This window comes from Westerdykella ornata (assembly GCF_010094085.1).
Source record: "Westerdykella ornata strain CBS 379.55 unplaced genomic scaffold EI97scaffold_15, whole genome shotgun sequence".
NCBI classification, from domain to species: Eukaryota; Fungi; Ascomycota; class Dothideomycetes; order Pleosporales; family Sporormiaceae; genus Westerdykella; species Westerdykella ornata.
In genome coordinates this window covers 252693-278708 of record NW_022986865.1, presented here as the reverse complement: position 1 = coordinate 278708, position 26016 = coordinate 252693, and the positions used below count along the sequence as shown (strand labels likewise).

At 51.8% G+C, this 26016-nt stretch overlaps 11 protein-coding genes across 11 annotated transcripts; 5 read left to right on the top strand and 6 right to left on the bottom strand.

The window, feature by feature from the left end:
* The first annotated feature begins 12 nt into the window (after positions 1-12).
* EI97DRAFT_81617 (endoglucanase-like protein precursor) lies at positions 13-1469 on the top strand. Its single transcript, XM_033803104.1, has 3 exons — positions 13-407; positions 485-1223; positions 1318-1469. Exons 1-3 carry the CDS (start codon positions 219-221, stop codon positions 1389-1391), a joined length of 1002 nt encoding a protein of 333 aa, XP_033652763.1. The 5' UTR covers positions 13-218; the 3' UTR covers positions 1392-1469.
* Positions 1427-3121, bottom strand: EI97DRAFT_81599 (NmrA-like family protein-like protein). Its single transcript, XM_033803103.1, has 3 exons — positions 2741-3121; positions 2314-2596; positions 1427-2189 (listed from the first exon to the last, which is right to left on the bottom strand). Exons 1-3 carry the CDS (start codon positions 2772-2774, stop codon positions 1547-1549), a joined length of 960 nt encoding a protein of 319 aa, XP_033652762.1. The 5' UTR covers positions 2775-3121; the 3' UTR covers positions 1427-1546.
* A 1-nt stretch (position 3122) lies between these two features.
* EI97DRAFT_81631 (uncharacterized protein) lies at positions 3123-6053 on the bottom strand. Its single transcript, XM_033803106.1, has 4 exons — positions 5572-6053; positions 5336-5520; positions 5038-5288; positions 3123-4989 (listed from the first exon to the last, which is right to left on the bottom strand). The coding sequence occupies exons 1-4, from the start codon at positions 5861-5863 to the stop codon at positions 3297-3299; spliced, it is 2421 nt and encodes an 806-aa protein (XP_033652761.1). The 5' UTR covers positions 5864-6053; the 3' UTR covers positions 3123-3296.
* On the bottom strand, positions 6054-7018 carry EI97DRAFT_81630 (NADH dehydrogenase 29/21K chain precursor). Its single transcript, XM_033803105.1, has 3 exons — positions 6900-7018; positions 6319-6809; positions 6054-6268 (listed from the first exon to the last, which is right to left on the bottom strand). Exons 1-3 carry the CDS (start codon positions 6933-6935, stop codon positions 6244-6246), a joined length of 552 nt encoding a protein of 183 aa, XP_033652760.1. The 5' UTR covers positions 6936-7018; the 3' UTR covers positions 6054-6243.
* A 712-nt stretch (positions 7019-7730) lies between these two features.
* Positions 7731-9511, top strand: EI97DRAFT_468169 (ubiquitin-domain-containing protein; the record flags this gene model as incomplete). The annotated part of the gene is made up of 4 exons (XM_033801643.1): positions 7731-8503; positions 8564-8591; positions 8640-9081; positions 9134-9511. The coding sequence occupies 4 exons, from the start codon at positions 7731-7733 to the stop codon at positions 9277-9279; spliced, it is 1389 nt and encodes a 462-aa protein (XP_033652759.1). The 3' UTR covers positions 9280-9511.
* Positions 9512-10073: 562 nt separating this feature from the next.
* Positions 10074-11254, bottom strand: EI97DRAFT_81529 (uncharacterized protein). Its single transcript, XM_033803102.1, has 2 exons — positions 10506-11254; positions 10074-10446 (listed from the first exon to the last, which is right to left on the bottom strand). The coding sequence occupies exons 1-2, from the start codon at positions 10777-10779 to the stop codon at positions 10085-10087; spliced, it is 636 nt and encodes a 211-aa protein (XP_033652758.1). The 5' UTR covers positions 10780-11254; the 3' UTR covers positions 10074-10084.
* A 214-nt stretch (positions 11255-11468) lies between these two features.
* Positions 11469-14012, top strand: EI97DRAFT_475780 (HET-domain-containing protein; the record flags this gene model as incomplete). Its single annotated transcript, XM_033801928.1, has 3 exons — positions 11469-11648; positions 12003-12243; positions 12397-14012. The coding sequence occupies 3 exons, from the start codon at positions 11469-11471 to the stop codon at positions 14010-14012; spliced, it is 2037 nt and encodes a 678-aa protein (XP_033652757.1).
* Positions 14013-15425: 1413 nt separating this feature from the next.
* Positions 15426-20365, top strand: EI97DRAFT_475777 (uncharacterized protein; the record flags this gene model as incomplete). The annotated part of the gene is made up of 5 exons (XM_033801927.1): positions 15426-15865; positions 15937-16369; positions 16421-18422; positions 18487-18937; positions 19002-20365. 5 exons carry the CDS (start codon positions 15426-15428, stop codon positions 20077-20079), a joined length of 4404 nt encoding a protein of 1467 aa, XP_033652756.1. The 3' UTR covers positions 20080-20365.
* A 1019-nt stretch (positions 20366-21384) lies between these two features.
* Positions 21385-22195, bottom strand: EI97DRAFT_443456 (uncharacterized protein; the record flags this gene model as incomplete). Its single annotated transcript, XM_033799828.1, has 3 exons — positions 21385-21800; positions 21852-21953; positions 22006-22195. 3 exons carry the CDS (start codon positions 22193-22195, stop codon positions 21385-21387), a joined length of 708 nt encoding a protein of 235 aa, XP_033652755.1.
* Positions 22196-22912: 717 nt separating this feature from the next.
* Positions 22913-23988, bottom strand: EI97DRAFT_459516 (NAD(P)-binding protein; the record flags this gene model as incomplete). The annotated part of the gene is made up of 4 exons (XM_033801016.1): positions 22913-23191; positions 23272-23734; positions 23793-23799; positions 23850-23988. 4 exons carry the CDS (start codon positions 23986-23988, stop codon positions 22913-22915), a joined length of 888 nt encoding a protein of 295 aa, XP_033652754.1.
* Positions 23989-24677: 689 nt separating this feature from the next.
* Positions 24678-25964, top strand: EI97DRAFT_434450 (class I glutamine amidotransferase-like protein). Its single transcript, XM_033798631.1, has one exon. It carries the CDS (start codon positions 25012-25014, stop codon positions 25711-25713), a length of 702 nt encoding a protein of 233 aa, XP_033652753.1. The 5' UTR covers positions 24678-25011; the 3' UTR covers positions 25714-25964.
* The last annotated feature ends 52 nt before the right edge of the window (positions 25965-26016 follow it).

The following is a 26016-nucleotide window of genomic DNA, read 5'->3' as shown; positions in this document are numbered from 1 at the left end:
CCGGGTTGGTTTGATTGAAACCTGGTGATGATTTCAATCTAGTTTATTTTCAACACGGAGACCTACGCTCCGTCTTGCTTGGGACGATGGGATGTTTGATCTTTAGGAAGCTATTGGAATTTAGCTATAAAAGATGGATAGACCGTCATGGAGACTAGAAGTCGCGAATCAAGCTCCCAGTCAATCGTCGAGTATAGAGGCATACCAAGAGTGTGACGATGCTTCTCAAGAATCTTTTCGCTGCGGCGGCTTTGGCTGCAACGGCGCTTGCTGCGCCCGGTGAGAAACGCCAGAACAGAAAGTTGAAATGGTTCGGCATCAACGAGTCCGGCGCCGAGTTTGGAGAGAAAAACTTCACGGGCGTCTATGGAAAGGAGTTCATTTGGTATGACCTCAAGACCATTGATGTAAGTCCCAAAACTTCCAAATTTCCATATCCTCACACCGTTTTAATTTGTATAATGCCCCCACTTACCACCCCCAGCAATTCATCGGCCAAGGCATGAACATGTTCCGCATCAACTTCCTCATGGAACGCCTGACCCCCAACAAACTGACCGGCCCCTTCGACCCCCTCTACCTGGGCAACCTAACCCAACAAATCAACTATATCACCTCCAAAGGCGCCTACGCCATGGTCCAACCGCACAACTACGGCCGCTTCTACGGCAACATCATCACCGACGTAGCCGGTTTCAAAACATGGTGGCAAAACGTCGCCGCGCTCTACAAGGACAACGCCCTCGTCGTCTTCGACACAAACAACGAGTACCACGACATGGATCAGCAGCTCGTCTTCAACCTCAACCAAGCCGCCATCGACGGCGTGCGCGCCGCGGGAGCCAAGAAGCAATACATCACTCCCGAGGGCAACTCGTGGACGGGAGCCTGGACGTGGGTGTCGTCGGGCAACGGCGCCTCGCTCGTCAATCTCAAGGATCCCGAGAATAAACTCGTGTACCAGATGCATCAGTACCTGGATAGCGATGGCTCGGGGACGCACGAGGAGTGCGTGTCGGCTACGATTTTCAGGGAGCGCCTGCAGGCCGCGACGAAGTGGCTCAAGGATAACAAGAAGCAGGGCGTTATTGGCGAGTTTGCGGGCGGGAATAATGCGCAGTGTATTTCGGCGTTGAAGGATGGGTTGAAGTATTTGGGGGAGAATGCGGATGTGTGGTTTGGGGCCATTTGGTGGGCTGCTGGGCCGTGGTGGGGTGATTATAGTAAGTTCTTGTTCACCTTTTTTCTCCTGTTTGTTGGTTTGGGGGAATCTTTGGGTGTGGGTGTTGTGAGGAATGAGTGCTGACTTGCTTGCAGTGTATAACATGGAGCCCACGAACGGCGTGGCGTGGAAGTCGATTCTACCGCAGATTAAGAGCTACTTCGTCTAGTCGAAGTAAGTAATAAGCAGGACCCCTTGCAGACGACAAGGCAGAAGGTCAGCTGTTCATAAGACGACATTGGAAAACCTGTATATACTTCTTTTCTCGTAAATGCTTCACCAATTCCAGCATTACTCTCCATCATCCTTCTTCTCTTTCAAACCCTACTCCCTCCCCCTCCAAGCCTCCACCAAATACTCCTCCAACCCCTTAAACCTATAACCAGGAAACCTTCTATTCCACTCATCCCCCACATCCCAAGCGCCCCTAACCACAGCCTTCATAAACTCGACAACAAACTCCCTCGAAAACCCCTCCCTCAGCGCCTCGGGGATCGCCGGATGCGTAAACTCGGGAATCCACCTCGTCGTCAAGTTCCCCGCCTCGAGATCCGCCAGCTTCACGCGCTCGACGTGCCACTCGCCGCCGCGGATGCGCTGCGCTAAAGCGAAGAGTTCGGCGATGCTGGTGCGGGCGCCGCGGATGCCGCCTTCGGATGGCCAGGGGGAGGCGTCGTCGAGGGCGAGGGCGAGGATGTAAGAGACGTCGGAGATGGCGGTCACGACGAGGGGCGCCGTGTTGTGGGCTTCGTCGTCGAAGAGGATGGCGTGGCGGGTGTGGGGGTCGATGAAGAAAGGCCAGGTGATGAGATTGGGGGAGAGGGGGTAGGGGTGGGCGAAGTAGTCCATCCAGATGGAGGGGTGGAAGAGGCAGTAGTTTAGTTTTGGGGTGGGCGTGTTGAGGGAGGAGAGATAAGCGGCTGTGCGGTCTTTGGGAGCGTAGGCGCGGATGCCCGAGTTGGTTTTGCTAAGGGAGGTCAGTGGGGATGAAAGAGTATGGTGAAGTTCAAAAAAAGGATTGAAATGGGATACTGATAGTGTTTAAGGGCATTATAAGTCCATTGGAAGAAGAGAAGAGGCTGTAGACTTACATCCCCCATTCTGTTGGCGCAAACTTCTTCACACCGGCAGCAACACACGCATCAATTAGATTTTTCTGTGCCTGGAACCCCGCCTCGTCCATGATGATGAGGAAACTCAGGCAAACATCGTAACCGCGAAGCTCTTCAGTCAGGCTCTCAACCGAAGAATAATCAACCTTCTTGTACGATACACCTCCGATTGGGTTCCCGGTAGGAGGATCTTTGCGGGTCAAGATGGTGATGTCATGCTTGCCGGAGGCAATGGGCTCTCGTAGAAGCTCGGTGGCTACATCTGCAGCATGTCACTGTCAGGTTCCTGTTCGAGCACGCCTTAATGGAAAATTCGAAGCCATGGGTCGAGAATGATAGCCGTTTGTGGGGGAATAGAGCTATGATGAGGGGTTCCAATATATCTATTGGGGATGACAACACATACTTCCGGTCCCACCGGCAACTGCTACTTTGACCATTGTCGGGATTGAAATCGTTTACTGGAGTATCAACGGATTGGAGAACACAAGATCTAGCAAGCGTAAGGATAGTAGGTAGACCACGAGCATTGAAAGGAATTCGCTTTGACACCGAGGTTGGTAGTTCGGTCGGCTCTAGTTTCCCAACCCAGGCAGTGCTGGAGTACGTTTCGCAGTTATTTCGGTGCTTATTCGGTGATCTCCACCAATCCTCCGAGCTACCTCTGCCGAAGACCAAAATATGCGGAACTTGGCGCCAGTAGCATGCTTGAAGGGAAGCCCGACCTATTAATCAGTAGACTCGTTTGAGGATGATTCCTCAAGATCCTCATTGAGGTACTTGAACAATGAATAACAGTAGAGCCAATGTTTGAACCCTGCGTCGGTGATGGATACTTTTCCCGACCATAAAAACCCGGAAAGGGTTTCTATTATGCTCATGATACCGAACTACGAAGCAATTGTGTCAGACGAAATCAGACAAGTATACGTTTCCAAATCCACATGCCCAACCATTGCGAATCATCTCCTAACGCTACGTTGTCCAGCACTGGAGAACAGGCCTCGTGAATTCGACATATGCATGTCCCGCCGTCCGTAACTTGGAGCCACCAAGTGATTTCTACTGGCGCGGATTCCCGAATACGAGGGGCCTCCGTAATGACCCTGTGCAGTCCGGTTATCACGAACGATCGACGGTAATGTTTGCGGAAGAGCAGCAGGTCTTGAAAGATGCTGTCTACTCGACTGAGGTGGGAGAGCAGACGACCGGTGGAGGGGTTGGAATTGTTTAGGATACGATAGCCGCTCGGCAGGTTGGTAGGACTGTCTATCAATGGGTTGTGCTTGCTGATGTGCCCTTGAACTAAGACCGAGAGGAGTTGCTCTATGCGCCATGTAATGCCGATCTGTTAGACCGAACGTTGACATATCCCCCGGGTGTTGTAAGATTGGTTCATTCTTCGTGTTAACCGGTGAGGCGAAGAATGACAGTCCATTTAGCCCCCGTGGTTCATGCCAGTCTGCTTGCACTGCTACTTTCTGTCCTCGATACGGATAGATGCTCGAATGCCGAGGCGAACTAATGTTCAGTTGATTAACTCCGGGCCTTGAGAACCTTTGTGACGCACGACTGCTGCTTTTGAAGAAGGGACTTACTACGCTCTCCTCCATGTGGCCAGGATTCACGGTTCGCTGAGGAGCTGGTGTGAGGGGATTCGCGTGATACCGACTGCCTTGACCCCCAACACTTTCACGCGGTGGGTTGGGACGGTAGTGATTTGAAGAGTCATATGTGCTGGCAGCGGGGTCGTTCAGCGATTGACTAACGAACGTTTGGCCTGACCTCCAACGACTACCCTCGCCTTGTCCTTCTTGTTCGGCCTCCGGCTGAAACTCGCGCTGGTATTCTGTGTTGTGGTTGAGCTGGTTTGTATCGTTGCCGGCATGTCGTTGACGCGGATCCATCAAGCCCAACTCCAACCTTGAGTCTTGAGATAGAGGGTCCATCAAGCGTATGTAAGACGGCTCATTAGGCAAGAGTGTGCGACGAGACGGACTGGGCTGAACAGGGGACCGGAACGAAAATACGTGGAATCCTCTACTGCAGCCCATCTGCTGCTCCGGCACCACAGAGCGCGCCGCGTCTATCCGCTGATGTGCTCTGGAGGCCTGGTGTGTCTCTTCTTGAATGATATGTCGCCGACGGAACAAACTTCCGGTGCCGAATTTGAAGCTATTGTTTTCCACATCACGGCCCTCGCCCATATTGAGGTGTGATGGATAATCGGGACTGTTGTCGTCTGTGGGGGAGGTATACGGACTCGATGTTTTCTTGCGCAGCGTGGGAAACAATTTCTTCACCGATCTCATCCGTGACAAAGGTTTCTCTGGAGGTGGCATTTGCGCACGATCGTCGACCATGTGCTGCTTCCGCCCAGCGCCCAGGTCATACGTGAGACTGGGAGAGTCGCGCCTCTGTCGCTTCAGTGGGCGCGCTTGGGAGCTTGAGGTCATGGGATGTTCTGAATTGACAAGCGTGTCAGCCGAGCGATGCCCTGTGAAATTCGAAGCCGTCCCGGAACGGTGTCGGTCATCACCATAACCATCACCATCATCATCGACGGACGGCGGTTTGTACTTGTCAAATGCTAGGGGTTCGAAGTGCATCTGGAAACCGAGCGAAGCAAGTCGGGTTCGCATTTGATCGTTCTGCCTAGGCGACGTCAGCATGTACAGTCGCGTGGCTACCGTTATCACCTACTCTGCAATTTTGGGAACAATGCTGAGATAATGTCGAACCTCTGGCAGGCGAGCTCTGATCCGGTTCAGCTCGGATTCAAGATCTCGGAGCCGCATGTTTTCTTGCTCAAGCCTTTGTACTTTGGCTTGCGCTTCGTCTGACGCAGACTTGATGCTTTGTAACTCGCTCTGAGCGGTGTCCAGTTCTTTCTTTACCTTCCTGTGATCCTGCGTGATCTGCGTGGAATACGTGATTAAGGACATATACTGAAACTGCGCCGCATTAGCAGAGATACAGGATCGCGGGGCGGTGTTGTAACCCTCAACGCTTCCATCCCCTTCTCATTTGTTTCCAGCTTGACCGGCGGCGTCACGAACCAGCAGGCGGGGATGGCAGGATCGTATTCGCCAGGACTGAAGCCGCGGATCGAGTAGAGCTCGCCTTCCTTGGAACAAACGGGGCATGCAGCTCGAGGACGCGTGCCTGCAGCATGGAAGGGTGCGCCTGGGCGCATGATTAGCATCTCAACTGTGAAGATGCCGAGGGAGCACTCACCGCCGCCTTCAAGATGCTTTGTGCAGAAAACATGGCAGCAACTAGCGAAGAACAGTCGAGTTACGATGCGATCCTTTGGATTGATTCCGTCAGAGAGCATCTGCACTGTGTTTTGCTCCCCACTATACACCTCGGAGAAGGACGCGTTGCAGACGCAGCAGGAAAAGATAACGTCGAGCGGAGTGACTCCGTCCGGGTTCGGCTCCGGCGGCACACCCGCGAGGGCAGCCATCTTTTGCCAGAACTTGCTGATGGGCCCGCCTGCGCGAGGTTTATCTGGAGGGTGAGCCATGGTGGTGATGGAGAACGTGAGGTGGAGGGGGCGGACAACGAGAAGCAGCTCAAGAGGAAGTCGCGGCCGCGTTTGCACGCCAAGACCGTCCCAACCCGACTACATGCTTGGAGAAGAGTGCGAGGCATAAAAATGGGTTGAAGCTTAGAAGAACATAAGAGGATATATTTCTTGTCAAACGGGTAAGATCGCGTTAGGCAGGAGAATGCAGAAGCGGACAGACGGAAAACCGAAGATGAGGAAGGCAAGAAAATTTCGGGAACACTGGGACTGCCAAAGAAATGTCACAGTCTTCACAAAGCAGAGTTCGTCAAACAAAAGGAAACATGTTCGCTTATTTACAGTCTTGCCCCGGGATGGTGTCTATAAGCAGCCCAGCTTCAGATGAACGATCTGCAAGGATAGCTAAAACATGGGTTAGCAGGCCCTTATCCAAAAGACGCCAGCTTCCTTACCTCTTCGGATAGCTCTGGGGCGTGTCCAACCGGTATCTCTTGATGCCTTGGGGGTGTTCTCCACCCGGCATCGGAGGCATTCCCCCAGGGCCCAAGATGTCCTTCACCAACCCTACGTTCTTCTCAAATGCAACACTCAACCCTTTCCGTCCATCTTGCTGAGCCGCGACCAATTGCTTTGCACCTGCATCCCCGATCAACTCTCGCTTTGGCTGCGCAGCACTCCCCACCTCCAGGAGCGCGACCGCGTCTGCCTGGGTGATTACTGAAGTTTGAGGGTACCGGCGGCGCACGTCGCGCTTCCAGTAGGAGTTCTCGGCGATGTCTGCAGCGGGCACGGTGACGGGATCATCGTAGGCCATGGGGTCGTTGGAACCGGGAGCTGGGTAACGGAATTGAGGGTTTAGAGGGACACCCGTCGAGCGGTTGGGATCAAGTGCGAGCCATCGGTTGATGATGGCGTATATTCCTTTCGGTTGGACTGTATATCTCTATGATGCGTTAGCAGGGCTACGGTCTACAGTCCATGACGCTGGAGGGGTGTAGTGGGTGAGGTGCCCGAGCCATGGAAGGGTACCTACGTGAAATGTCGAAACGACCTTTGCTTTGGCGGCCATCTTGCGCGCTCTTCACAAGCAACTGTGTAGAGCAGAGGTGAGCCAATGGCTGCGGCGGTTCGATATCCCAGAATTGCTTGTCGTCTAGACGGTTGAGGTCCGACTCGCAAGCTTGGGGTGCCAAGCCGGCAGCTCCCGGCTTACTAATCATCCATTCACGATCTCTCCCCTTCCAGATCTCTTTCCATGCATGAGACAACAACGACAATTGCGTGGTTTTGGCAAAAGCCCACTGTTCAGCGTCATGTGGCCTATACTCACTGTTGGAGTTATCGAGCCATGTTTTGCTACAAAGAATCACTTCTTCCTGGCTGACCGCTAGATGGCTTTGGAGGTTCTGTCCCCGCCGTTTCTTCTCACGGCCTCTCCTGCTCTCTTAACTACAGGCTCTCCTCATGCCTGAGTGGATCTTGGGAATATCCCAACATGCCCGTTCCGCTGAACTCTTTAGCCCTGCATCGATGGTCCCAATCGAGACATCAAACTGGTTGTTTAGAAGAGGTGGTTATGTCTGCGTCGCAATTGGACGATGACGCTGTCACTTCGGCGAGGTCTCATTCTGAACGGGAACGTAACGACGTTCTGGAGTTTCCCTGGTTGAACCGGGTCAATTCTCTGGCACATGGCCTCTTTTCGAAGCTTCGTGCAATTCCTCACATCTCCTTCGCTATTCTTAAGCAAACACCCACCACGTTTGAACTATTCATCTTAGGGTATAAGACTCCCATCCTCAACCCTACAGGTCGAGCACAACTGCCATTTCTGTACCTTTGACTCTGTGTCTCACCATCCGCCATGAACCACAAGCTGGAATGTTATCTTGGAAATGCAACCGAGGAGCGACGACGCAATGTTGTGGTTATAGATCACGATCTCTGCATCTCGTTCCATCGGACGGTACGAGTACCGGACAACGAGCATGCCTCATTCCTGCCTCCCGGTCTTGGAAGATTCCCACTCACAAAAGTGTCGGAACACCCAGATAACTGCTCAGATAACGTCGTCACCAAAGGCGGATTGTTCTTTCCAATGCACCAACGAGAGGCCATGTGGATTCAACTCACGTCTCGTAGGAAATGCTTGATAAAGATATATGTGGGTGGGGTGAACGCCATCTCCGGCGTGCCGGCTGAAGAAACAGACAATACGCTTTTGGGGCATCGAAAACTGCAATTAGATGCTAAAGATCGCGCAAAGAGACTGGCGAAAATACAAGATTACGTAGTGACACTGGATCAACTCTGGCTTGACGGTATTGTCAGTGCGGATGGGGTTGTTCGACAGTTCATCGCTATGCCTACTGGCACGGGATATTCGGTTGAGTCACAAATCACCGGAAAAGAAACTACAAATGGCATCCAAATTGAAGTCACCCCCGCACGAGTCACCGGAGCACGAGAGGATTCCACTTTCATCGTGTATGTGAGGACACTCACGGGAAAAATATTGACCTTTCGAGTCACGACGGACCAGACCACAGATGACTTGAAGGCTCAGATTTGGGACCTAGAGGGGATCCCCATCGATCAGCAGAGGCTCATCTTTGCAGGAAGACAGTTGGAAGCTTGGTCCCTTTTCTGCATTGACAGCAAAACCACGCACTGACTATCTACCAATCCAGATGGAAGGAGATTGAGCGACTACGCCATTGAAGAGGTATAGAATCACATCCTGACGCGAAGATACAACTGACTATCCGTTTAGGGCTCCACCCTGCATCTTATTCTTCGACTTAGGGGTGGTGGAGGTCCAGAGCCCACGCCGGAGCAATGGGCCGAGCAACTCAAGAACCACAAGGCTCCCGCCATGGGCATCGCCGCGGGTGGCAAGATCAAACAGGTTATTGAGGTCGACCGTTATCCGAAGGACACGTGGGACCCCTCCAAAACCACCGTATTTAACGTGCACATCGTCGATTCATCCGCCTACAAGCAGGTCACGGGACATGAGCCACCAGAGACACCAATCGACGCCGCTCTCTATGCCAAATATGGGTACCCATTCTTCGAACTTCCCGAAGAGAAGAGCGGCATCCATGGGGATTTTGCAGCCGTCAAATCTGTGGCACAGCTTGACAACAGGTTTGAGGAGCACGTCGTCCCGCGAAAGGTGACACTCCGCGCAAGGAGAGGGCCAGACGGTAAATGTGAGTAATCACTTTTCCAGCTTGCCATCAGGAGCTGATATATATCGCACAGGGACGCGAAGAGATGCACATGCAGAAGCGCCACCTGGCATTACCAACCCTGCAGGACCTCTCCGCGAATTTCGCACCGTGCACGACTTGGAAGAGCAGTTGATGGCGCCGAAGATCGAAGACTCGATGGACACCAAGTGGAAGTGACCGCTTCTCTAGGGGTTCGGTGATTGATTGTGTATGCACATGCACTTCCTTGTGCGTTCTGCTGATTTCGATCGAGGAAGGCATGTGACTTCGCGAAAAGTATGGAGGACTACACATTTGGCCATGCAGAATGGACAGCTTCCCTCTGTCCTTTTGACAAGCTTTAAGCTTGCGACAGGCATAGACACGACAATGTCATTTCTAGTTCATCAGCATTCCATATCAAATGACGACTACTTGCAATGATTTGTTGACAATCGACCGGCCCCTTTCTGTGAACGGAACCGTAACCATGCAGCCTCGTCATCACGACACAATTGCGTTGAAACTCCTTTGGCAAGGCCAAGTCAACATGAGATTACTAACAACGCAACTAGGAAACTTAAGATGAGGTTTTGAGTGTGTCAGCAGTGGACCGGTAGAAAGGACGCAATCCGTGGACCTGAGCCACATCTCCAATGTAATGGGACGCTGACAAGAATCTCTTGGATTTGGGATGTTATTTGGGATGTTATGTGCATCTACAGGTCCTAAGTTCCAAACAGCAGGTGTTCTCACTCCCTTCATCCAGGGGTCTCAGTCCATACACACCTGCATATGCGTGTCTGTAAGCGGTCCCAGAATTGGCAATCTCATTCCTCAAGCTCTACCATGCTTTGGGTGGCAATACGCGTGGTGACGAGAAAAAGATCAAAGCACCCTAGCTACAAATGTCGATCAACTGTCGACAATGCAAAAACGAAAAGTTACATCTCACATAACGTTAACACATACACCCATTAGAAACACCCTCAACTCGATTCAATCACAACAATCCAGCAATCCCAGCGGCACCCGCCAACACCGCCATCCCCGCACCAGCGACCTTCGCCGCTGCACCCGTGTACTCCGGAACGCTGGGACCGGTGTAACTAGCATTACGCGTGGGTACGGAAGGCGAGTAGCTAGCCGTGGGATACTTGGTCGGGACAGAGCTCACGTGAATCAGAGACGAAGTAGTGCCGGGACCGGCAGTAGAATACGTTCCAGCAGCAGTGGAAGTAGCGCGAATGAGTGATACGGTGAGCGAGTAGGCGGCCGCGCAGTTGGACAGGTCGAGGTCGTTGGGGCAGCAGTATGTCACGCCTTCGGGGTCGTTGGTGCAGTAGTATCCTTCGTCGCAGGAGTCTGGGAAGCGAGTCAGTTAGCATATCCAATATAGGAAGATGACAGAGGAGGGAACTCACTTCCGCTGAGATCAGGGCAGCACTGTTCGCCGATGGTCGGATCGAAGCAGTAGAGGTCTTCCTTTGAAGGGCACGTCTTGTAGGTGGGACCGCAGGACTCCTCGCACGTATCGCCGGGGCCGCAGTAGCTTGTTGATGGGTAGTATCCGTTTTGCCGCTTGCCGAGTGAGTCGCGGGGATGCATGGCGCCGAAGTGATGGACTGGGGAGAAGGCTCCCGAGGCTGCTAGGGCGGTGGTGGCCATTAGGCCCAGCGAAATGAGTTGTGTGAACATCGTGCTGTGGGGAACAGATTACGAAGAGCGAATGAAGAGGGATGGAACGAAGGACTTTTGATTATGCAATTGAACGAGACAGCTGAGGAAAGAAAAGGGATATCTGAGGGAGGAGACAGGAAGAGATGAAGCGTGAAAACGGACGAGGCTATATATGTTCCCCATAGCTTTGCAGGGTCGAAGCAAGACTTAGATTTCAGGTACGAGGAGGCGCCAACTTAGCCTCCAGAACGTTGAGCGTCGTGCTACCAAGTTTACGGGCAAGTAGATATTGGCGTGTTGGCCCACCAATCTCGTCTCTTAAACTGGAGCGCTGTAAACCAGCTCGTATGCAGTCGCCCTTGTGGCTGGTAGGCCAAGCGAGAGCTGTACCTTTGAACAAAACCAGCCGAATCATAGAAAGCTCTGCTATCCCATGGCAATAACTCATTGGTCCAGATACGTAGTCGTGACGGAAAATTCCCGTCCAATAAAGGTAGGAGTGGCCTTTGAGACTAGAAATAAGCCATCAGCCAGCCAAGGAGGAGCTGTGTTGTCATGAAGTTTACCGCTGTTTTTAGGTTCTTGGATACCGTGAGACTGCAATGCGCTGGAGATATCAGGCCACGGACAGAGAGTCTCTTTCAGATGAAGCGAGTCCTGGTGCTCTCTCTGTACGAATTGTAATGTCTTCAGCTGCCACGGCCAAGATGTCCCTCTTCCAATCGCCTCTTTCAACGTCTGTGGAACAAGAAGCCCAGGAGCCTCTCCGTTCGGAGTATTCCGTCGAGACGAAAGTACTGGGAGAAAACTTCGTTGCGCTGATGGATGAGGTTAATCCGTGGAAGCGCAGAGTACCGTTGTATTGCGGTCGACCTGCTGGACTGGCGGTGAATGTGGCGTTTCTCAGCCGCTGCGCCACAATATCAAATTTAGCATCTAGACTAGCCCGAATAATATTAGCGAGATATCCAAATGCCAAGGCTGGAGTTCTCATCGCACCCGCAACATCAACGTCATCTTACATGTGTATTCTCTAGTTAAATTCTCGAAGTTGAGCGCTGTGATGGCTCGTTGAAGACACACATATGACGATGTGAGAAGCAATGCCGCTTCCAAAGGTCCTCAAACCACTGCGCCGACAATCCTCCGGACCATCACAACCGCGACGCAAGATATGTCGTCTGTGCCACAATTTGGACCCACGGGGTCATCCGAGCAGCGTGGTTAGACCTGATGCTAAGGAGACGAAAAGCAGTCTAACATTAGTTGTGGATGCTTTTACTTTGTCTAGAACACGAGCTCAGGATGATGGGGGCTGTCGGTTCTGCGGAGTGCTTGTTCAGGCGCTTGATGCGTATTTTGAGGAATGGAGAGGCGCTCGGAAAAGAATTCTGCTTGATATGAAAGAGAAGGGCACTATTAAGATGAGGCTGGACGATGATAGGTGGAGTGGTGAGGCAGTGGAGATTTATGCGACCTCCGGTATGGATCTCCTATCATGTATCATTTTCTTTCATCTCAAGTGTACCCGACTTTGTTGCCATGTATCGGCTTTGAATAACGTCCTTTGCTTCTCAATCGTAGTTTCTGTCCCATTGAGAGCTAGTTCCCTTGATACAAGCTGATCACTTCCAGCCGCCCGCTCCCCTTGGCCAACCCTCGGCACCGCACACCACATCTTAGCAAATTCGGGATCGGACGAAGCCTTTGACTTTGTACGTCGTTGCATACAGGACTGCCTTGCCGACCCCAAACACAGTGAATGCAAACTACCCTCACAATCTTCCTCACACATCCCAAAGCGCCTTTTGGATGTAGGTCGCGCAGCAGCTCCAATCAGACTGATTGATACAAACGGCAAGCCACTTCAATATGCTACTCTAAGTCACCGATGGGGAACAGGGCCCACACTGACCGCCACTAAGTCCAACTGGAATAAGTTGAGCAAAACCATAACGTTCGAGACGCTGCCGCCCTTGTTCCAGGATGCAGTAATCGTCACACGGCAGCTCGGATTGCGATACCTATGGATCGATTCTCTATGCATCATACAAGACTCTGCCCGCGATTGGGAGATGGAGTCCGCGAAGATGGGTGCGATATATGAGAACAGCTACGTTACCATCGCGGCTACGAACTCGAGAGACGGCAATGCGCGGTGTCTGGTAGAAAGAGAGAAGCTGATAAAGATTCACTACAAGAATACCACGGGTAAGGAATTCGCTCTACGAGCACGCCGGATCCAGGAACATCATCCGAACCCCAAAGAAGGGGAACCTGCGAGGCCAACAGGGCCGCTGACGTCTCGTGCTTGGGCGCTGCAGGAACATGTTCTTAGCACGCGCATACTGCACTACACAGCAACGGAACTACTATTCGAATGTCGAGCCGGCTATCGATGCGAATGCATGCCTTCGAAACGAACTTGTATAACGGCTCTGTCTATGATTCCCGAAGCGATTGCGAAGAAGAAAAAGAATCGTGACGCCCTGTGGAATGCATGGCATCGTGTCGCTGAGAAGTACACTGAGCGGGATCTCACGGTCCAAACGGACAAGCTCCCTGCAATATCTGGTATCGCGAGTAAGATTGAACAAGCGTCTGGATCCGCGTATATTGCCGGTCTGTGGAAGGACAATCTGGCTTCCGACCTGTTATGGTCAGCTTCATGGAAGAAATACCCCGGGACAGATGCGTATGCTTTGGATACGTACCGCGCACCTACATTTTCGTGGGCCAGCCTCAACGTGCCTGTACATTACTTTACGCCTGATGCAGAGGAGTCTGAGACCTTTTCCTCGATGATAACTTTGGTATCGTCATCAGTGTCCCTTACTGGTCTGAATCCACTGGGAACGGTCTCAGAGGCATCAATCCGGCTTCGGGGCCCTTGCCTTGAGGCAACACTTGTTGCGACGGTAAAGGACACCTTGTGGCAATACACCTTGTGGATCAAAGGCACAAGTGCCATCCGTATAGCGCATGACTGCCTACTCGTAGAAGCACTGACTGCGTCCTCGGGTGAGGAAAACGCCAAAGCGACGGTTCGAAGGGCTAAGGCCGACGACACGATCTCTGAGTTCAGAGCGCCAGTGTTGTGTCTCGGCGTTGGCAGGTATGACACATGGATATCTGGCCTCGTTCTTGGAGAGTGTCAGGGTACCCAAGAGGCATATGCGAGGTTGGGAGCTTTCTCAGCTGGAATCGAGGTCTTCCAGAAGGCTGAAAAAAGGGATTTGACACTCTTGTAGTCTGCACACTGGATGCCTTGTCTCAGTCATCGGCGCGAAGTATCTTTAAGTGCCTTGTTGGCCGTGCTGCTCTTGAGGCTATACAACCACTCCAGAGGAACTCACCGGCCACGCAGAGAGGCTCGCTGAAAACTTCCGTCCGGTGCCTTTACGCCCACTGATGTTCATAGTTGACCAACCGTGCCGCGGTCCCGGGGTGACCTGGTCAGAGCTGCGGAAGAGGTGGATGGATGGGTGAGGGAAAAGGCTGTCGCGGAGGAGAGCTTGAGTGCAGGGAATGACGATTCCGGGAAAAGAAACATGAGTTAGGACAACGAATAACTGCAAGAAACCTGATGAGGAAGCATCATCGGCGGTTTCAGTTTTAAAGAACCCTGGGAGACAGCCTTGCCACAGCTAGTACAATTCTGGTGTAATACCTTAAGCTCGCAATCGGAAAGTAATCTAAAGGAAAAACAGAGAATCCAGCATTACAAGTGGGTTGAAAGACTTTGTTTGTAAGAGGTTGAAGCTAGTTTAGACTGAATTAATCCGGTTGTGAAAGTACGTCCTCGGAATGGATATTCCAGTGGTTTTGGTTGTGACTCCATACTCCCGGCTACGTGGTATTAGTACAGTCACAATTCTCACGGGTACTTACCTAGGCTCATGAAGATTCGCTGCCAAACAATATGTTATCTTTATACATAACTGAAAGATACAGTCAAGCACGTGATATCATCACATGATGCCGCGAGACTAGTTTAAGGACTCATCGCTACTGTATTCTCCAGACGCACCGATTGAATACTGGACGCGCTATCTTATTTACCGCAAATTATGTGACGGCGTGAAATCCCCAATCAAGGTCGTGTAGTGAAAGCCAAGACATCAGTTGGCGCTTCGACCTTGCGCCGCAGGGCAACTCGCCTAAGTTCGAGGGTCGAGGACCAACTTCACTCTGGCACTGTTTACACCCGCCCTCTTCCGCCTCCCTCCGCACCCTTTTCTTTGCCAACATCTGGGCAGGAATCATCGACACACATGCTCTGAGGCGGACAATACGCGACAGCTGCATTCGACCGATCATAGCGCTGCGACAGAACCCCAATATAACCCAACGCCCGCGCGGCGGCCGGATCCCACGTTGTATACCCTATAAGACAGGGGAACCAACAGAACCGACCCCGCAGCTTCAGGTTGAGAGGTCAGCTTCCTCAAAGGGGCCAGCCGGCCGCCGGTTTGCGGAGCGCAACAACAAAGAACAACAAAGACCATACGGCTGTGAAGGACGAGAGATCGGGCTCTCTGGCTATGAGCCCCGGCACGCAGACTTTCAGCAGAGACCACGCCCCCGAGTGGCAGAGGAGCAAATTCACAACAGGGTAAATAAGGGGGGAGGAGTCACACCTGTATACGCGGTGTCAATTCGCAATGGTATCTCACCAACCGCGCTCGTCCCATTCGCATTCCCAGTCGCGAGGTTCCCAGCAGAACCCGTCCGCCGCGACCTCGAACACACCGTCCCACACAAAGAGACCTTCGTCTTCCTCGGATCATCGTGCTCCAAGTCGGGATGGAAGAATCAGCCGGGAAGGCTCAGCACAGCGGGCAGCTCAAGATGTTGCGGGCCTCAAGGATTTCCAGCTGGGCGACTGTTTGGGCAAGGGAGCGTTTGGCAGTGTATACCGAGCTCTGAATTGGGGCACAGGCGAGACCGTGGCAATCAAGCAAGTGCGCATGGAGAACCTGGGTGCCGCAGAGCTTAAGAATATCATGTTGGAAATCGACCTGCTCAAAAACCTGAATCATGCCAACATTGTCAAGTACCATGGCTTTGTTAAAGGGACGGAGTCTCTTTATATTATTCTTGAGTACGTCACAGGTTCCAGCCTTCCCCCGCTTCCCTTCGTCCACGCGCTTGTGGCATCGCTGACAAGCCCAGGTACTGTGAAAACGGGTCGTTACACAGCATTTGCAAGAATTTCGGCAAGTTTCCAGAGAACCTAGTTTCACTGTACATGTCCCAGGTCCTTCAAGGGCTTCTCTACCTTCACGAACAGGGTGTGATTCATCGGGATATAAAGGGCGCGAATATTCTCACCACAAAGGAGGGCTTGGTTAAACTTGCGGATTTCGGTGTGGCCACAAAGGCAACAGGATTGGACCAGTCGAGCGTGGTAGGTACCCCATACTGGATGGCTCCGGAGGTCATAGAGCTCTCTGGTGCAACTACCTCGTCAGACATATGGAGTCTGGGATGTACTGTTATTGAGTTGATTGAGGGGAAACCCCCTTACCACAAACTGCAGCCAATGCAAGCTCTGTTCAGGATCGTCAACGATGAACATCCCCCTATTCCAGGCAGTGCGTCTCCTGTAAGTCTCAATCTGCAGCTTCAACCCATGTCACTCATTAAGGTGTTGTAGCTCCTACGAGATTTCCTCATGGAATGCTTCCAAAAGAATCCCACTCTACGGATCTCTGCAAAGCGACTGTTGAAACACCCATGGATCCAGAGCGCAAAACGAACAGTTCCAGCGGTACCGACGAAACCTACCGAATATACAGAAGCCGTGAAGTCTGTACAAGAGTGGAATGAAGCTTTGAGATCACCAAGCTCTCTTCGACGGAACAACCGCTTGGCACTCGGCGCGAAATCTCCGCCTCCCTCGACCGAAGAGAAAGTCCCTTCTCGCAAGCCATCGATGAATGTGAGCTCCAACGTCGCGAGGCAAAGGGTGTATCCAGACTCATTCCGCTCACCGGAGATGGACGCAAACGACAATTGGGACGATGATTTCGCGGAAAACATTTCTCCTAGGGCTCTCCATTTTCCCCAGTTAAAACCTCAGGATAACTTTGCCGGCATGCTGTCTAGGGATAGGCTAAAGGCCTTTGCAAGCTTTGAGTCCGTCACAGAAGACTCATCAAACATTGACGGTGAAGCTACGGTGAAGAGTCCCTCCGATCTGCGGAGATATCTCCGTGAGCATTCAGGTTCGATTGAAGAGCCGGAGACAGTCAAATCATCGTCCATCAGAGCAAAGCCTTCCACTTCTCGAGCAGTGTCTCGAACTCTGCCTATAGAGGATCGCCAGGAAGATCCAAAAACTGCCTTTCTTCGTGGCGTTCCCAAAGCGTCACAACTGCCAAAAACCAAGGTGGCAGCACTAGCTCGACCTTCCTCGCTTTTTCGTGAAGATTCCAACGAAGACTACACAGATCTATTACCAGAGGACGAAGACGCTTTTGTGCAACGGGTCAAGGCAATGCAAGGTACGCAGCCTTCGTCTATGCCGCAAAGCAAAAGGAAGGGTTCAACGGCTGCGGAGACTTTCTCGCCAAAGTTATTCCACCCCAGCGATCTTACCACGGCACCGAAGTCAACAAAGGACGTGAAAACGGGCGGCAGCTTGCGGCAACGATCAACGTCGACTACCTTTCATCGCAAGCAGATGCAACGCTCTCAATCCGAGATCGAGATCCAGAAATACGCTGAGGACGATCAGGATGATTTCTCTGATGTCTGGGGTGATATCAAACAACCATCTAGGCCTGAAAGCGACAGCGGCTCAGAACACAGCTCTATGGCTATGGTGACGTCGAAAATGGCATCTTCATTCGTCGTGGTGGATGACGACGAGATCGATCCTTTTGCCAATTTGGAAGAAGGCCTGGAAAATATAAACCTCGAGAACAACGTCGCTCGGGACAGGGATGATCGATTGGCGAAGCAAACGGAGAATCTCGTCGGCTGTTTGAAAACAAGTCAGCCAGATGACGTCCTCCTTGACATTGCGGACCAGCTCCTTCAAGTGCTGTACGAGTCTCCGGACAAGAAGGCCATTGTCCTGCGCTCACACGGTCTTCTGCCAATACTGGAGATCCTTGGGACTATACCTCCGAACGACGTCGTCCTAAGACTTCTCAAGATTGTCAACATGATAATATTAGATGATGCTGAGTCTCAAGAGAGCCTGTCGTTCTTGGGAGGCATTCCCATTATTTGCAACTTTGCATACAAGCGATATCCCAGCGAAATCCGAAAAGAGGCAGCAGCGTTCGTTCGCCAAATGTATCAAACAAGTACACTGACTCTACAAATGTTCATTGGTTGCGGTGGCATCAACGTCCTTGTTGAGTTTCTTGAAGAAGATATCGATGCAGAGCGCGACCTTGTTCTCATTGGCGTGAATGGTGTGTGGAGCGTGTTCGAATTGCAGGGGCCAACTCCCAAGAACGACTTTTGTCGCATACTCTCCAGAAGCTCTGTTCTGTATCCCTTGAGCCTGGTGCTAAATCGGGTAGTGGACGAGACGGGAGAACTGGCCGAACTAATCGAAGGGCGAATAGTTAATATTTTCTTGATTTTCTCGCAGGCGGAGAGCCACGTGAAAGACCTGGTTGCTGACCGAATGATCCTGAAGCGTATGTCATTTTCTTGTTTTCACGAGACATCTGAAAGTGGTGATCTCTTACTGACATCTCACAGGTGTGCTGAAGGATCTCCGGAAAATGTCTCCGGCCCACCAAGTGACAATGCTGAAGTTTATTAAGAACCTCTCCATGCTGTCGTCCACCCATGAAGCTCTGCAGAACTCGAACGCGATAGACATTCTCATCGAACTTTTGAAGACGTCAAAGAAGAGCCCGCTGCAGCGGGAGATCGCCAATCAAATCCTCAACACCATGTACAACCTCTGCCGGCATAACAAGTCTCGACAGGAAGAAGCCGCATTATCGGACGTGATTCCGTTGTTGAAGGATGTCGTGCAGCAAGGCGGGCCCCTCAAGGAGTTTGCACTCCCAATCCTTTGTGAGCTGGCGCATTCAGGCAAGGTCGCGCGCAAGATGTTGTGGGATGCTAAGGGCCTCGCGTTCTACATTGGAATGCTGAGTGATCGAAACTGGCAGGTCACCGCTCTGGATGCTATCTTCGTCTGGTGCGTAATATTCTGCTATCAAGCTGCTCTCCAACTGATGAACATCATATTGACTATGACATAGGCTCCAGGAAGAGACTGCTCGAGTGGAGCAATATCTCCTATACTCCAATTTCAGCACAGCTATAATCTCGTCATACACTTCCCCTGAACTTTCTCAGGCAACCTTCGAGAGTATGCTCGAACCACTCCAGAAAATTGTGCGCCTGTCGCCTCCGATCGCCGCCTCTCTTGCGGTTCCCGAGATTTTCACACGCACTGTGCAGAAGCTAAGCCACAAAGATGCTGTCACCCGCCTCAATCTCCTCCGCATTCTCCGTACCATCTGCGACGCGAGAGAAGAAGAATGCACCCTTATCAAGCAATTCGGGGTCTACGACACAATTCACCACTTGTCAAACTACGACCCGGCTATCCTTGTCCGTCAAATGGCTGAAGAGCTTGTCCGCAGTTGCGATGCCGTCGGCAAAATCAGCGTATCCCGTGCCTCAGGCTTCCGGCGTCCAACCTCAAGTGCAGGAGCACGCGCTGGTTCAGGCTCAAGCACTGGATCCGTCGTAGGAGCGGGAATCACTCCGCCCACTCCCAACAGCTTAAAAAACACCTTCCTTCTTCCAAGCATGTCCCCCATACCTAGTTCTCCATCGGCTCCATCCGCCTCCGGCCGTGAGCGAGAACGAGTAACTCGAAGTCAGTCCACTGCTGGTATATGGGACTCGCCTCACGCGCAGGAATCGCCTCGTCCAGCTCAGCTTACGCGCGCCTCTACGGCTTTTGCAGCCGTACCCGCATCTCCATCCGCAACTGGATCGCCCTCAGTATCGTCCTCCCGCACCTCTGTACGACCTGCAAGCAGAGACAGCCAATCCTCCATCTCGCGTCTCGAAGCCAGCCGCGAAGGCAGTCTACTCAACTCCAGCTCCTCGGGCAAAAGCAGGCTTCCCAAAGCGCGATCGGGTCGCTTGTCCGAAGTGGCCAGTAGTCGTCGGCGGGGGAACAGCGCCGCTTCTGGGACGGAGGAGAATCAAACGCCGGCTACGCCGCCGTTGCCGAGGTTGCAGATTGCGAGACGGAGGAGGGATACCAGTGGCGAGGTGGGGGTGTTTCCGTTGGGTAGGAGGGGGAGTAGGGTTGAGGAGTAATGGGTATGGTTGGAAGGTGAGAAGAGCTGGGTTTGACGCGGCCGTGATAGGTGTTGGGTGTGCAGGTTTGGTTACACGGAGAGGAGGATGGAAGCATGGTGTTAGGGAGTAATTGTTCTCTTGTCGGACTGCGCGCCTGTGGCGTGCATGCCGCCTTTTGCATGGGCCATTTTCTTTTGTTCTCCGTTTACGGTGGCAGGCTTCTAGATGAGGCCCCTAGATATACATATGCATTGCTGGCGTTTGGGCATTAGCGAATTGAATTTATTCATCATCCGGACGAGAATCATTTTCGATCCAGCTGTTCGTTCCCATTAACCACAATGTGGGAGTTTGAGTAAAGGTATGGGCGGCTTTGGCTGTAGTTGGCGCTCTGCATGGGGTCAGTGTATTCGAAGGCCGGCTTGTGTCCGGCGCTTGTGGAACAGATGGGCGAAAAGGCACATGATGGGTGTTTGCGTTGAGTGGCTTCAAACGTTCTCATCTCCAATGGGATCTCCGTGACTCCATCCAGAGTGGCATCCGTGTGGTTCTTCAGATAATACATCATCACCTGTACTGATGGAATTTGCAAGCTATTCCGGAAGCATGGGGACATTTAAAATGCACCGGGTCGCCAAAGAGGTGTCGGCTTGTATGTCTAAGAAGATTCAGCGACCTCAAGTGGAAGTGAGTGAGGAGGTGGTGCTCGAGGGAAGGTGTATTAGTCTGGTGGCGACGGTGAGTCTTCTCGGAGACGTTCAGCTAGGTAACATTTTGAAACAGTAATGTCTTCATCTTAAACGTGGTGGAGTCAAAGTGTAGAGACTGTCATTTCAACTTTGATAGCGGGAGGGGAAGTCTGTATCTACAATGGCAATGTCAAGAAAAGTGCTTAAATCAGGGCAAACCCTTCTGACCGGGCGGTGCGTGCCTTAGAAGCACATGAGGTGCGTAACGATGTTTCAGCAGTGCGAGGCATTGGTAGAGGCTGGGGTGATGGAGTGGTTCCTTCTGCTCATGGCACACGGTTAAGGGAAGTCATACCATGCCGAGTGAACGACGATCATATGATGGTCTTTTCCAATTAGACCATCATGCTACGGGATAGTAGATTGCAAAATATGGACCAGCAGTTCTGGGGCCTAGACTACATAATGTACGGTTTGTCTAAGTAAGCGCTCATGGAACACAGGAAGCACGAGATGGTTGGGAGTAGATTGGTGACAAACAGACTAACTCCTGAATATAGGTAACAGCCCAACCCGTTTTTGCACAGGCTCATTCAATATATACATGTCACCGCATGCGTGTCCTAACAGAATCCTAGTCATCAGGATGCTTCCCATCCACGCTTTTCCATTTTTGCGCCCACTCCACAACAGCACGAAAATCCCGGCACTGCCGCTCTGTCCGTCCAGTAGTAGTCCCTATCGTCCGTGCCCAAAAGTCGTTGACCTCGAGATTCGTGTCGGCGCTGCACATAAGGCCTTGCCTCAGGTAATCGAAGCAATGCTCTGTGTGGACGGGGGAAATGTTGATATGCATGTTGGGTTGGAAAGTGAGGCCGCCGTCGATGGCCTTGTGGTAGGCGACTTGGAGTGCGCGCTGTTCATGGTTAATGGTCATTATTCGGTGTGAGGGGATTGAGGGACCGACCAGACAGTGTAGTTGATGGAACACGGTCACGCTTCTTTCTTCTCCATGAGTCCATTCTGGATGCAAGATAAAGCCAAGATCGTCTAGACGCAAAGTTAGCATGTGTACAGTCCGAGAAGTTAAGGTGCGCTCACCAGGAAGCAACTCCAGCCATGCATCTTGCCACTCTTGCCTCGGCTTTCCCGTGAATGTGAGATTCCTCTCCCAGACCACCTTCTCAACACCACGACTCGGACCTACACACTCAATCAGTCATATACTAGTGCGAGCTAGGAATCTCATTCCTACCAGGTAGGTTTGTGCACCAGCCACGATCCACGCGGTGGCCGACCATAAATCCAACTATCAGCCCAATCACTCCCGTGGTGACGGAGAGCAAAAGGACGAGATACCGGCTCATCCGCGGTCGTTTCTCTGCGCCCTCGATTTCCTTCTCATCGCGGAGCGTGTCCGGGGAGCCCAGGAGATGGTACCGCATTTTTTGTACCGTGATCATTTGGATCGCACAGTACGAACAAAACGAACGTATAAGGCAACGGCGACGCCTTGCGGGAGGTTCTTTAACATTGATATATCAACTTGACCTTTGATGCCAAGACTGCGCTATCCCGAATGGGGTGTGAATAGGTTGAACATCTGTGCCTTTGTGGTGGGACGGGGGGACCACATATCCTGCATGGAACAAAGAGGAAGGGTCAGAACAACGCTCCCCACCCGCAAATCTAGATCTCCCATATGCTCAACACTCCGGGTCCCAAAACTGGTCTGACGCTCTTCTGACCTCAGCCAGGTACTCGGAGAGCAAAGCGTACTACAGTTATACGCCTTTGCAATGGCGGAGCCGATAAAAGCTCCCAATCTTAAACAGTATGCTTTGTCTTATTGTTCAAGGTCAGGATCCAATAAACTCGCCAGGAGACTCTTCGAAAATGGTATGAGCGAGACCAACGAAACTTGGTCCAGTAAACTGATCTCCAACACTGCGACGCCTTCTTGTACTGTCTCATGAATTGATTGACTATCTTAGCGGAACGAACTAATCCGGGGCAATGCCGAACTCGAGGGACGCGTCCAGGTCAAACGGATACGGAATCGTCGTGAAGAATGATGTTCGAACACCTAGCGCCTAACTTCCCATGGCATGCTGTGCGTTCATCTGAGTGCAGTAACACAGTGCAGAACCGAACAAGGACAGCTACCACACGCAGTAGCCACCGTCAATGATGATGTCGCTCCCGGTCAAGTAGCTGCTGGCATCACTGCACATGAACACAGCGGCGCCTCGGAACTCCTCCGGCTTCGCAATTCTCTTCATGGGAATGTATTGGAGCCACTCCTTGCTCAACTTCTCCATCTCTTCGCCAGCATTTGCTTCTGTCTGGATATACCCTGGTGAGAGGCTATTCACCCGTATCCCGTAGGGTGCCCATTCCGCAGCGAGTGACTTCATCAGTTGACCAGCAGCAGCTTTTGACTATAAAAGACTAAGTTAAAATGGATCCAAGAAAATAATAGAGAAGGGTTATGGGTACGACAGATTCGGGTGGAACGTACGGCGTTATACGCAGATTGCTTTTGTGGCCTATTGACGATGGAACCCGACATCGACGAGACCATGAGGATGTTGCCCTTGACCCCATTCTCAATCATCCATTTACCGGCGGTCCTTGCAAACAGGAAGGTGCCATTCAGGTTGACATTGATCAGGTTCTTGAAGTCTTCGAACGGATAATCCTCCGCTGGCGCACCTCCTGTAATGCCAGCGTTTGTGACCAATATGTCAACCTTGCCGAAGTCCGATACAATCTTGTCCCAGGTCGACTTGACAGCTTCTTCGGAGGACGTGTCGCATTCGTAACCGTGCAGCTTCGGTGGGGGAAGACCAGCTTCCTTGACTTCTTTCTGCAGTGAGGATACTGACGCCTCTGCACTGGATTGCTTCAGATCGACGACTGCACCGTGAGCACCCGATAGAGCGAAAGCCGCGAGGATCTGCTGTCCCAAGCCTTGCGAAGCGCTTCGATCATCTATCAGCACCCATGCGCTGAAGATTGTACACGCGGAACGTTTCTTACCCAGTCACTGCTCATTGTTAGCGTTGTGCGTAACAAAATGCGCACATTCTTGCTTACCAACTGCGACTTTGCCCTCCAGCGAGAATTCCGGAAGTGTCCTGGGAGCATTATGAGCAAAGCGAATCGAGGATTTCCATGCTTGCGACAATGCCCACGACCCCCGGGAAAGTAGAGTACGGGAAACATACGGTGGCATTGCTGAGTTCGGATTCTTCAATTAGCTGATTGGATTTAGATACCTTTTCTGGGGTTCTGGTAGGAGACGATGGAGGTTCTACTTGGGGTCGGGCTGTAGGTAGTAGAAGGTAGGAGAGGTGTTGCGGAATAGATGGTGTTTTGTTAGAGTAAACTATTGTTTTAGCTCGCTACGTCACCGTTGCGTACTGCGTACAGGGTCAGATTTCACGAGCTTGTCGCGTGCCAAATTCCAATTTAGAATTAAAAATCTAGGATTTCCTACTGTGTAAAGACATCGCAAACTATTATTTACTCATTTTTGCGCTTTCAAAGGGCATACTTTGAAAGCCCAGAGAACGGTAAATAAGCACAGCTTCGTATAAGCGCAGCAGACAATTATAAAAGCTCTCAGCCACGAGACGTTGTAATTACCGAATCAGATCCTCAGAAGGATAATTCACAGGTGCAGGACCTTCAACAGAAGGTTGGTTGGATATTGGCGGAGTCCTGGTTGTATCGGTCACGTGACACTTTACAATGAAAATGTCCTATTCTACTGTTAACCGTGAAATTCAATGTTGGCAAATTAATGTCTGTAGTACAGGAAGGATCTAAGCACATGGCTAAATCGCATGTATTGAGTGTAGTGCGCAGAGACACCTTTTCTGGACGGAGCAAACGTTGGTCGCCACCCGACAATCTCCGCTTACGACTATGTTGAGTATACCACAATATAGTATGGTAGCAAATCGAGACAACACACACATCAGCATCTTCCCTTTCCGTAGCTACCGGTAGCTATACATCAAACCCCATGGAAGATGAAGCTTTGTAACCCCATAGTTCCAGAACACCGTGACGTCATGACGTCCAACCGGTGCAACGTACCGTCATCATGAGTCGATATCCCCTAAACGCTTAACGAACAATCACCATTTCCCAATATCGAGATTTCCATCCTGCACCTCACACCTCGCATTCCATCAACATCTGTTAATTACTCCGTCGTCAGCAGTATCAACAAACATTGGAATCTTCAGCCATGGCTCCCAAAATCCTTGTCGTCCTTACCTCGCACAACAAGCTCGGAAACCTCGACAAGCCCACCGGCTGGTATCTCCCCGAGCTCGCCCACCCCTATCACATCCTCCGCAATAAAGCCGACATCACAGTTGCCTCGCCAAAGGGCGGCGAAGCACCACTGGACCCAGCATCCATCGAAGCCGCAAAGGACGATGTTTCGGTGAACTTCCTGAAGAATGACGAACAGGTGTGGAAGAATACGCAAAAGCTGGAGACTTTCGTAGGCAAGGCGAAGGACTTCGATGCCATCTTTTACGTCGGGGGCCACGGACCCATGTTCGATCTTGCCGACAATCCCACAAGCCAGCAGCTGATTAGGGAGTTCTGGGAGGCGGGGAAGATTGTTGCGGCTGTCTGCCATGCCCCTGCGGTCTTGTACAATGTTAAGTTGTCGGATGGAAGTCTCCTTGTCGCGGGCAAGGAGGTCACCGCCTTCACGAATGCCGAGGAGGAGCAGATGGGCCTGTCGAAGGCTGTGCCTTTCCTTCCGGAGGATGCCTTGCAAAAGGCTTCTGGAGGGAGGTTTGTCAAAGCAGCGGAGCTGTGGGGCGAGAAGGTTGTTGTTCAAGGCCGTCTGATTACGGGCCAGAACCCGGCGAGTGCCACGGGTGTGGGGAAGGCTATCGCAAAGGCGTTGGGGATTGATTCTGGTTCATCTTAAAAGTTGGTAAATGAGTACAGGCTCAGTCTTATTTAGTAGGGCCGGCAGTATTACGGCAAGGTTGCAGCAGCAAATTGTACCATGCAGTCTACAATGGTTCTTAAGAAGCTCACCCTGCCGTTTGATGTCCTTACCCATGATATAATGTGCACGGAATCATTCTTTTAAAACTGTAAGAATCTCATAGTGTCCAGAATCACGAGTAGACTCCGTAAATCGCCCAAGATGACAATTAGTTCATTCACCGAATATCACGTGGGCGTCACAAGCTCTCATCGGCATAAATTGGTTTCGAACGTGACT

Excerpts from the sequence above, each read along its gene's own strand:
- EI97DRAFT_81599 (XM_033803103.1), bottom strand. The coding sequence starts at position 2,774 with ATGGTCAAAGTAGCAGTTGCCGGTGGGACCGGAA. Across the intron at positions 2,597-2,740 it reads AGTTGCCGGTGGGACCGGAA|ATGTAGCCACCGAGCTTCTA; the intron begins GTATGTGTTGTC and ends GACATGCTGCAG. Across the intron at positions 2,190-2,313 it reads GCGCCAACAGAATGGGGGAT|CAAAACCAACTCGGGCATCC; the intron begins GTAAGTCTACAG and ends GACCTCCCTTAG.
- EI97DRAFT_434450 (XM_033798631.1), top strand. The coding sequence starts at position 25,012 with ATGGCTCCCAAAATCCTTGTCGTCCTTACCTCGCACAACAAGCTCGGA.
- EI97DRAFT_81529 (XM_033803102.1), bottom strand. The coding sequence starts at position 10,779 with ATGTTCACACAACTCATTTCGCTGGGCCTAATGGCCACCACCGCCCTA. Across the intron at positions 10,447-10,505 it reads CTGCCCTGATCTCAGCGGAA|ACTCCTGCGACGAAGGATAC; the intron begins GTGAGTTCCCTC and ends CTCGCTTCCCAG.
- EI97DRAFT_81617 (XM_033803104.1), top strand. The coding sequence starts at position 219 with ATGCTTCTCAAGAATCTTTTCGCTGCGGCGGCTTTGGCTGCAACGGCG. Across the intron at positions 408-484 it reads ATGACCTCAAGACCATTGAT|CAATTCATCGGCCAAGGCAT; the intron begins GTAAGTCCCAAA and ends TACCACCCCCAG. Across the intron at positions 1,224-1,317 it reads GCCGTGGTGGGGTGATTATA|TGTATAACATGGAGCCCACG; the intron begins GTAAGTTCTTGT and ends ACTTGCTTGCAG.
- EI97DRAFT_81630 (XM_033803105.1), bottom strand. The coding sequence starts at position 6,935 with ATGGCCGCCAAAGCAAAGGTCGTTTCGACATTTCAC. Across the intron at positions 6,810-6,899 it reads AGGTCGTTTCGACATTTCAC|AGATATACAGTCCAACCGAA; the intron begins GTAGGTACCCTT and ends AACGCATCATAG. Across the intron at positions 6,269-6,318 it reads CCCCAGAGCTATCCGAAGAG|CTATCCTTGCAGATCGTTCA; the intron begins GTAAGGAAGCTG and ends CCCATGTTTTAG.
- EI97DRAFT_81631 (XM_033803106.1), bottom strand. The coding sequence starts at position 5,863 with ATGGCTCACCCTCCAGATAAACCTCGCGCAGGCGGGCCCATCAGCAAG. Across the intron at positions 5,289-5,335 it reads AGGGGATGGAAGCGTTGAGG|TTTCAGTATATGTCCTTAAT; the intron begins GTTACAACACCG and ends AATGCGGCGCAG. Across the intron at positions 4,990-5,037 it reads ATTGTTCCCAAAATTGCAGA|GCAGAACGATCAAATGCGAA; the intron begins GTAGGTGATAAC and ends GACGTCGCCTAG.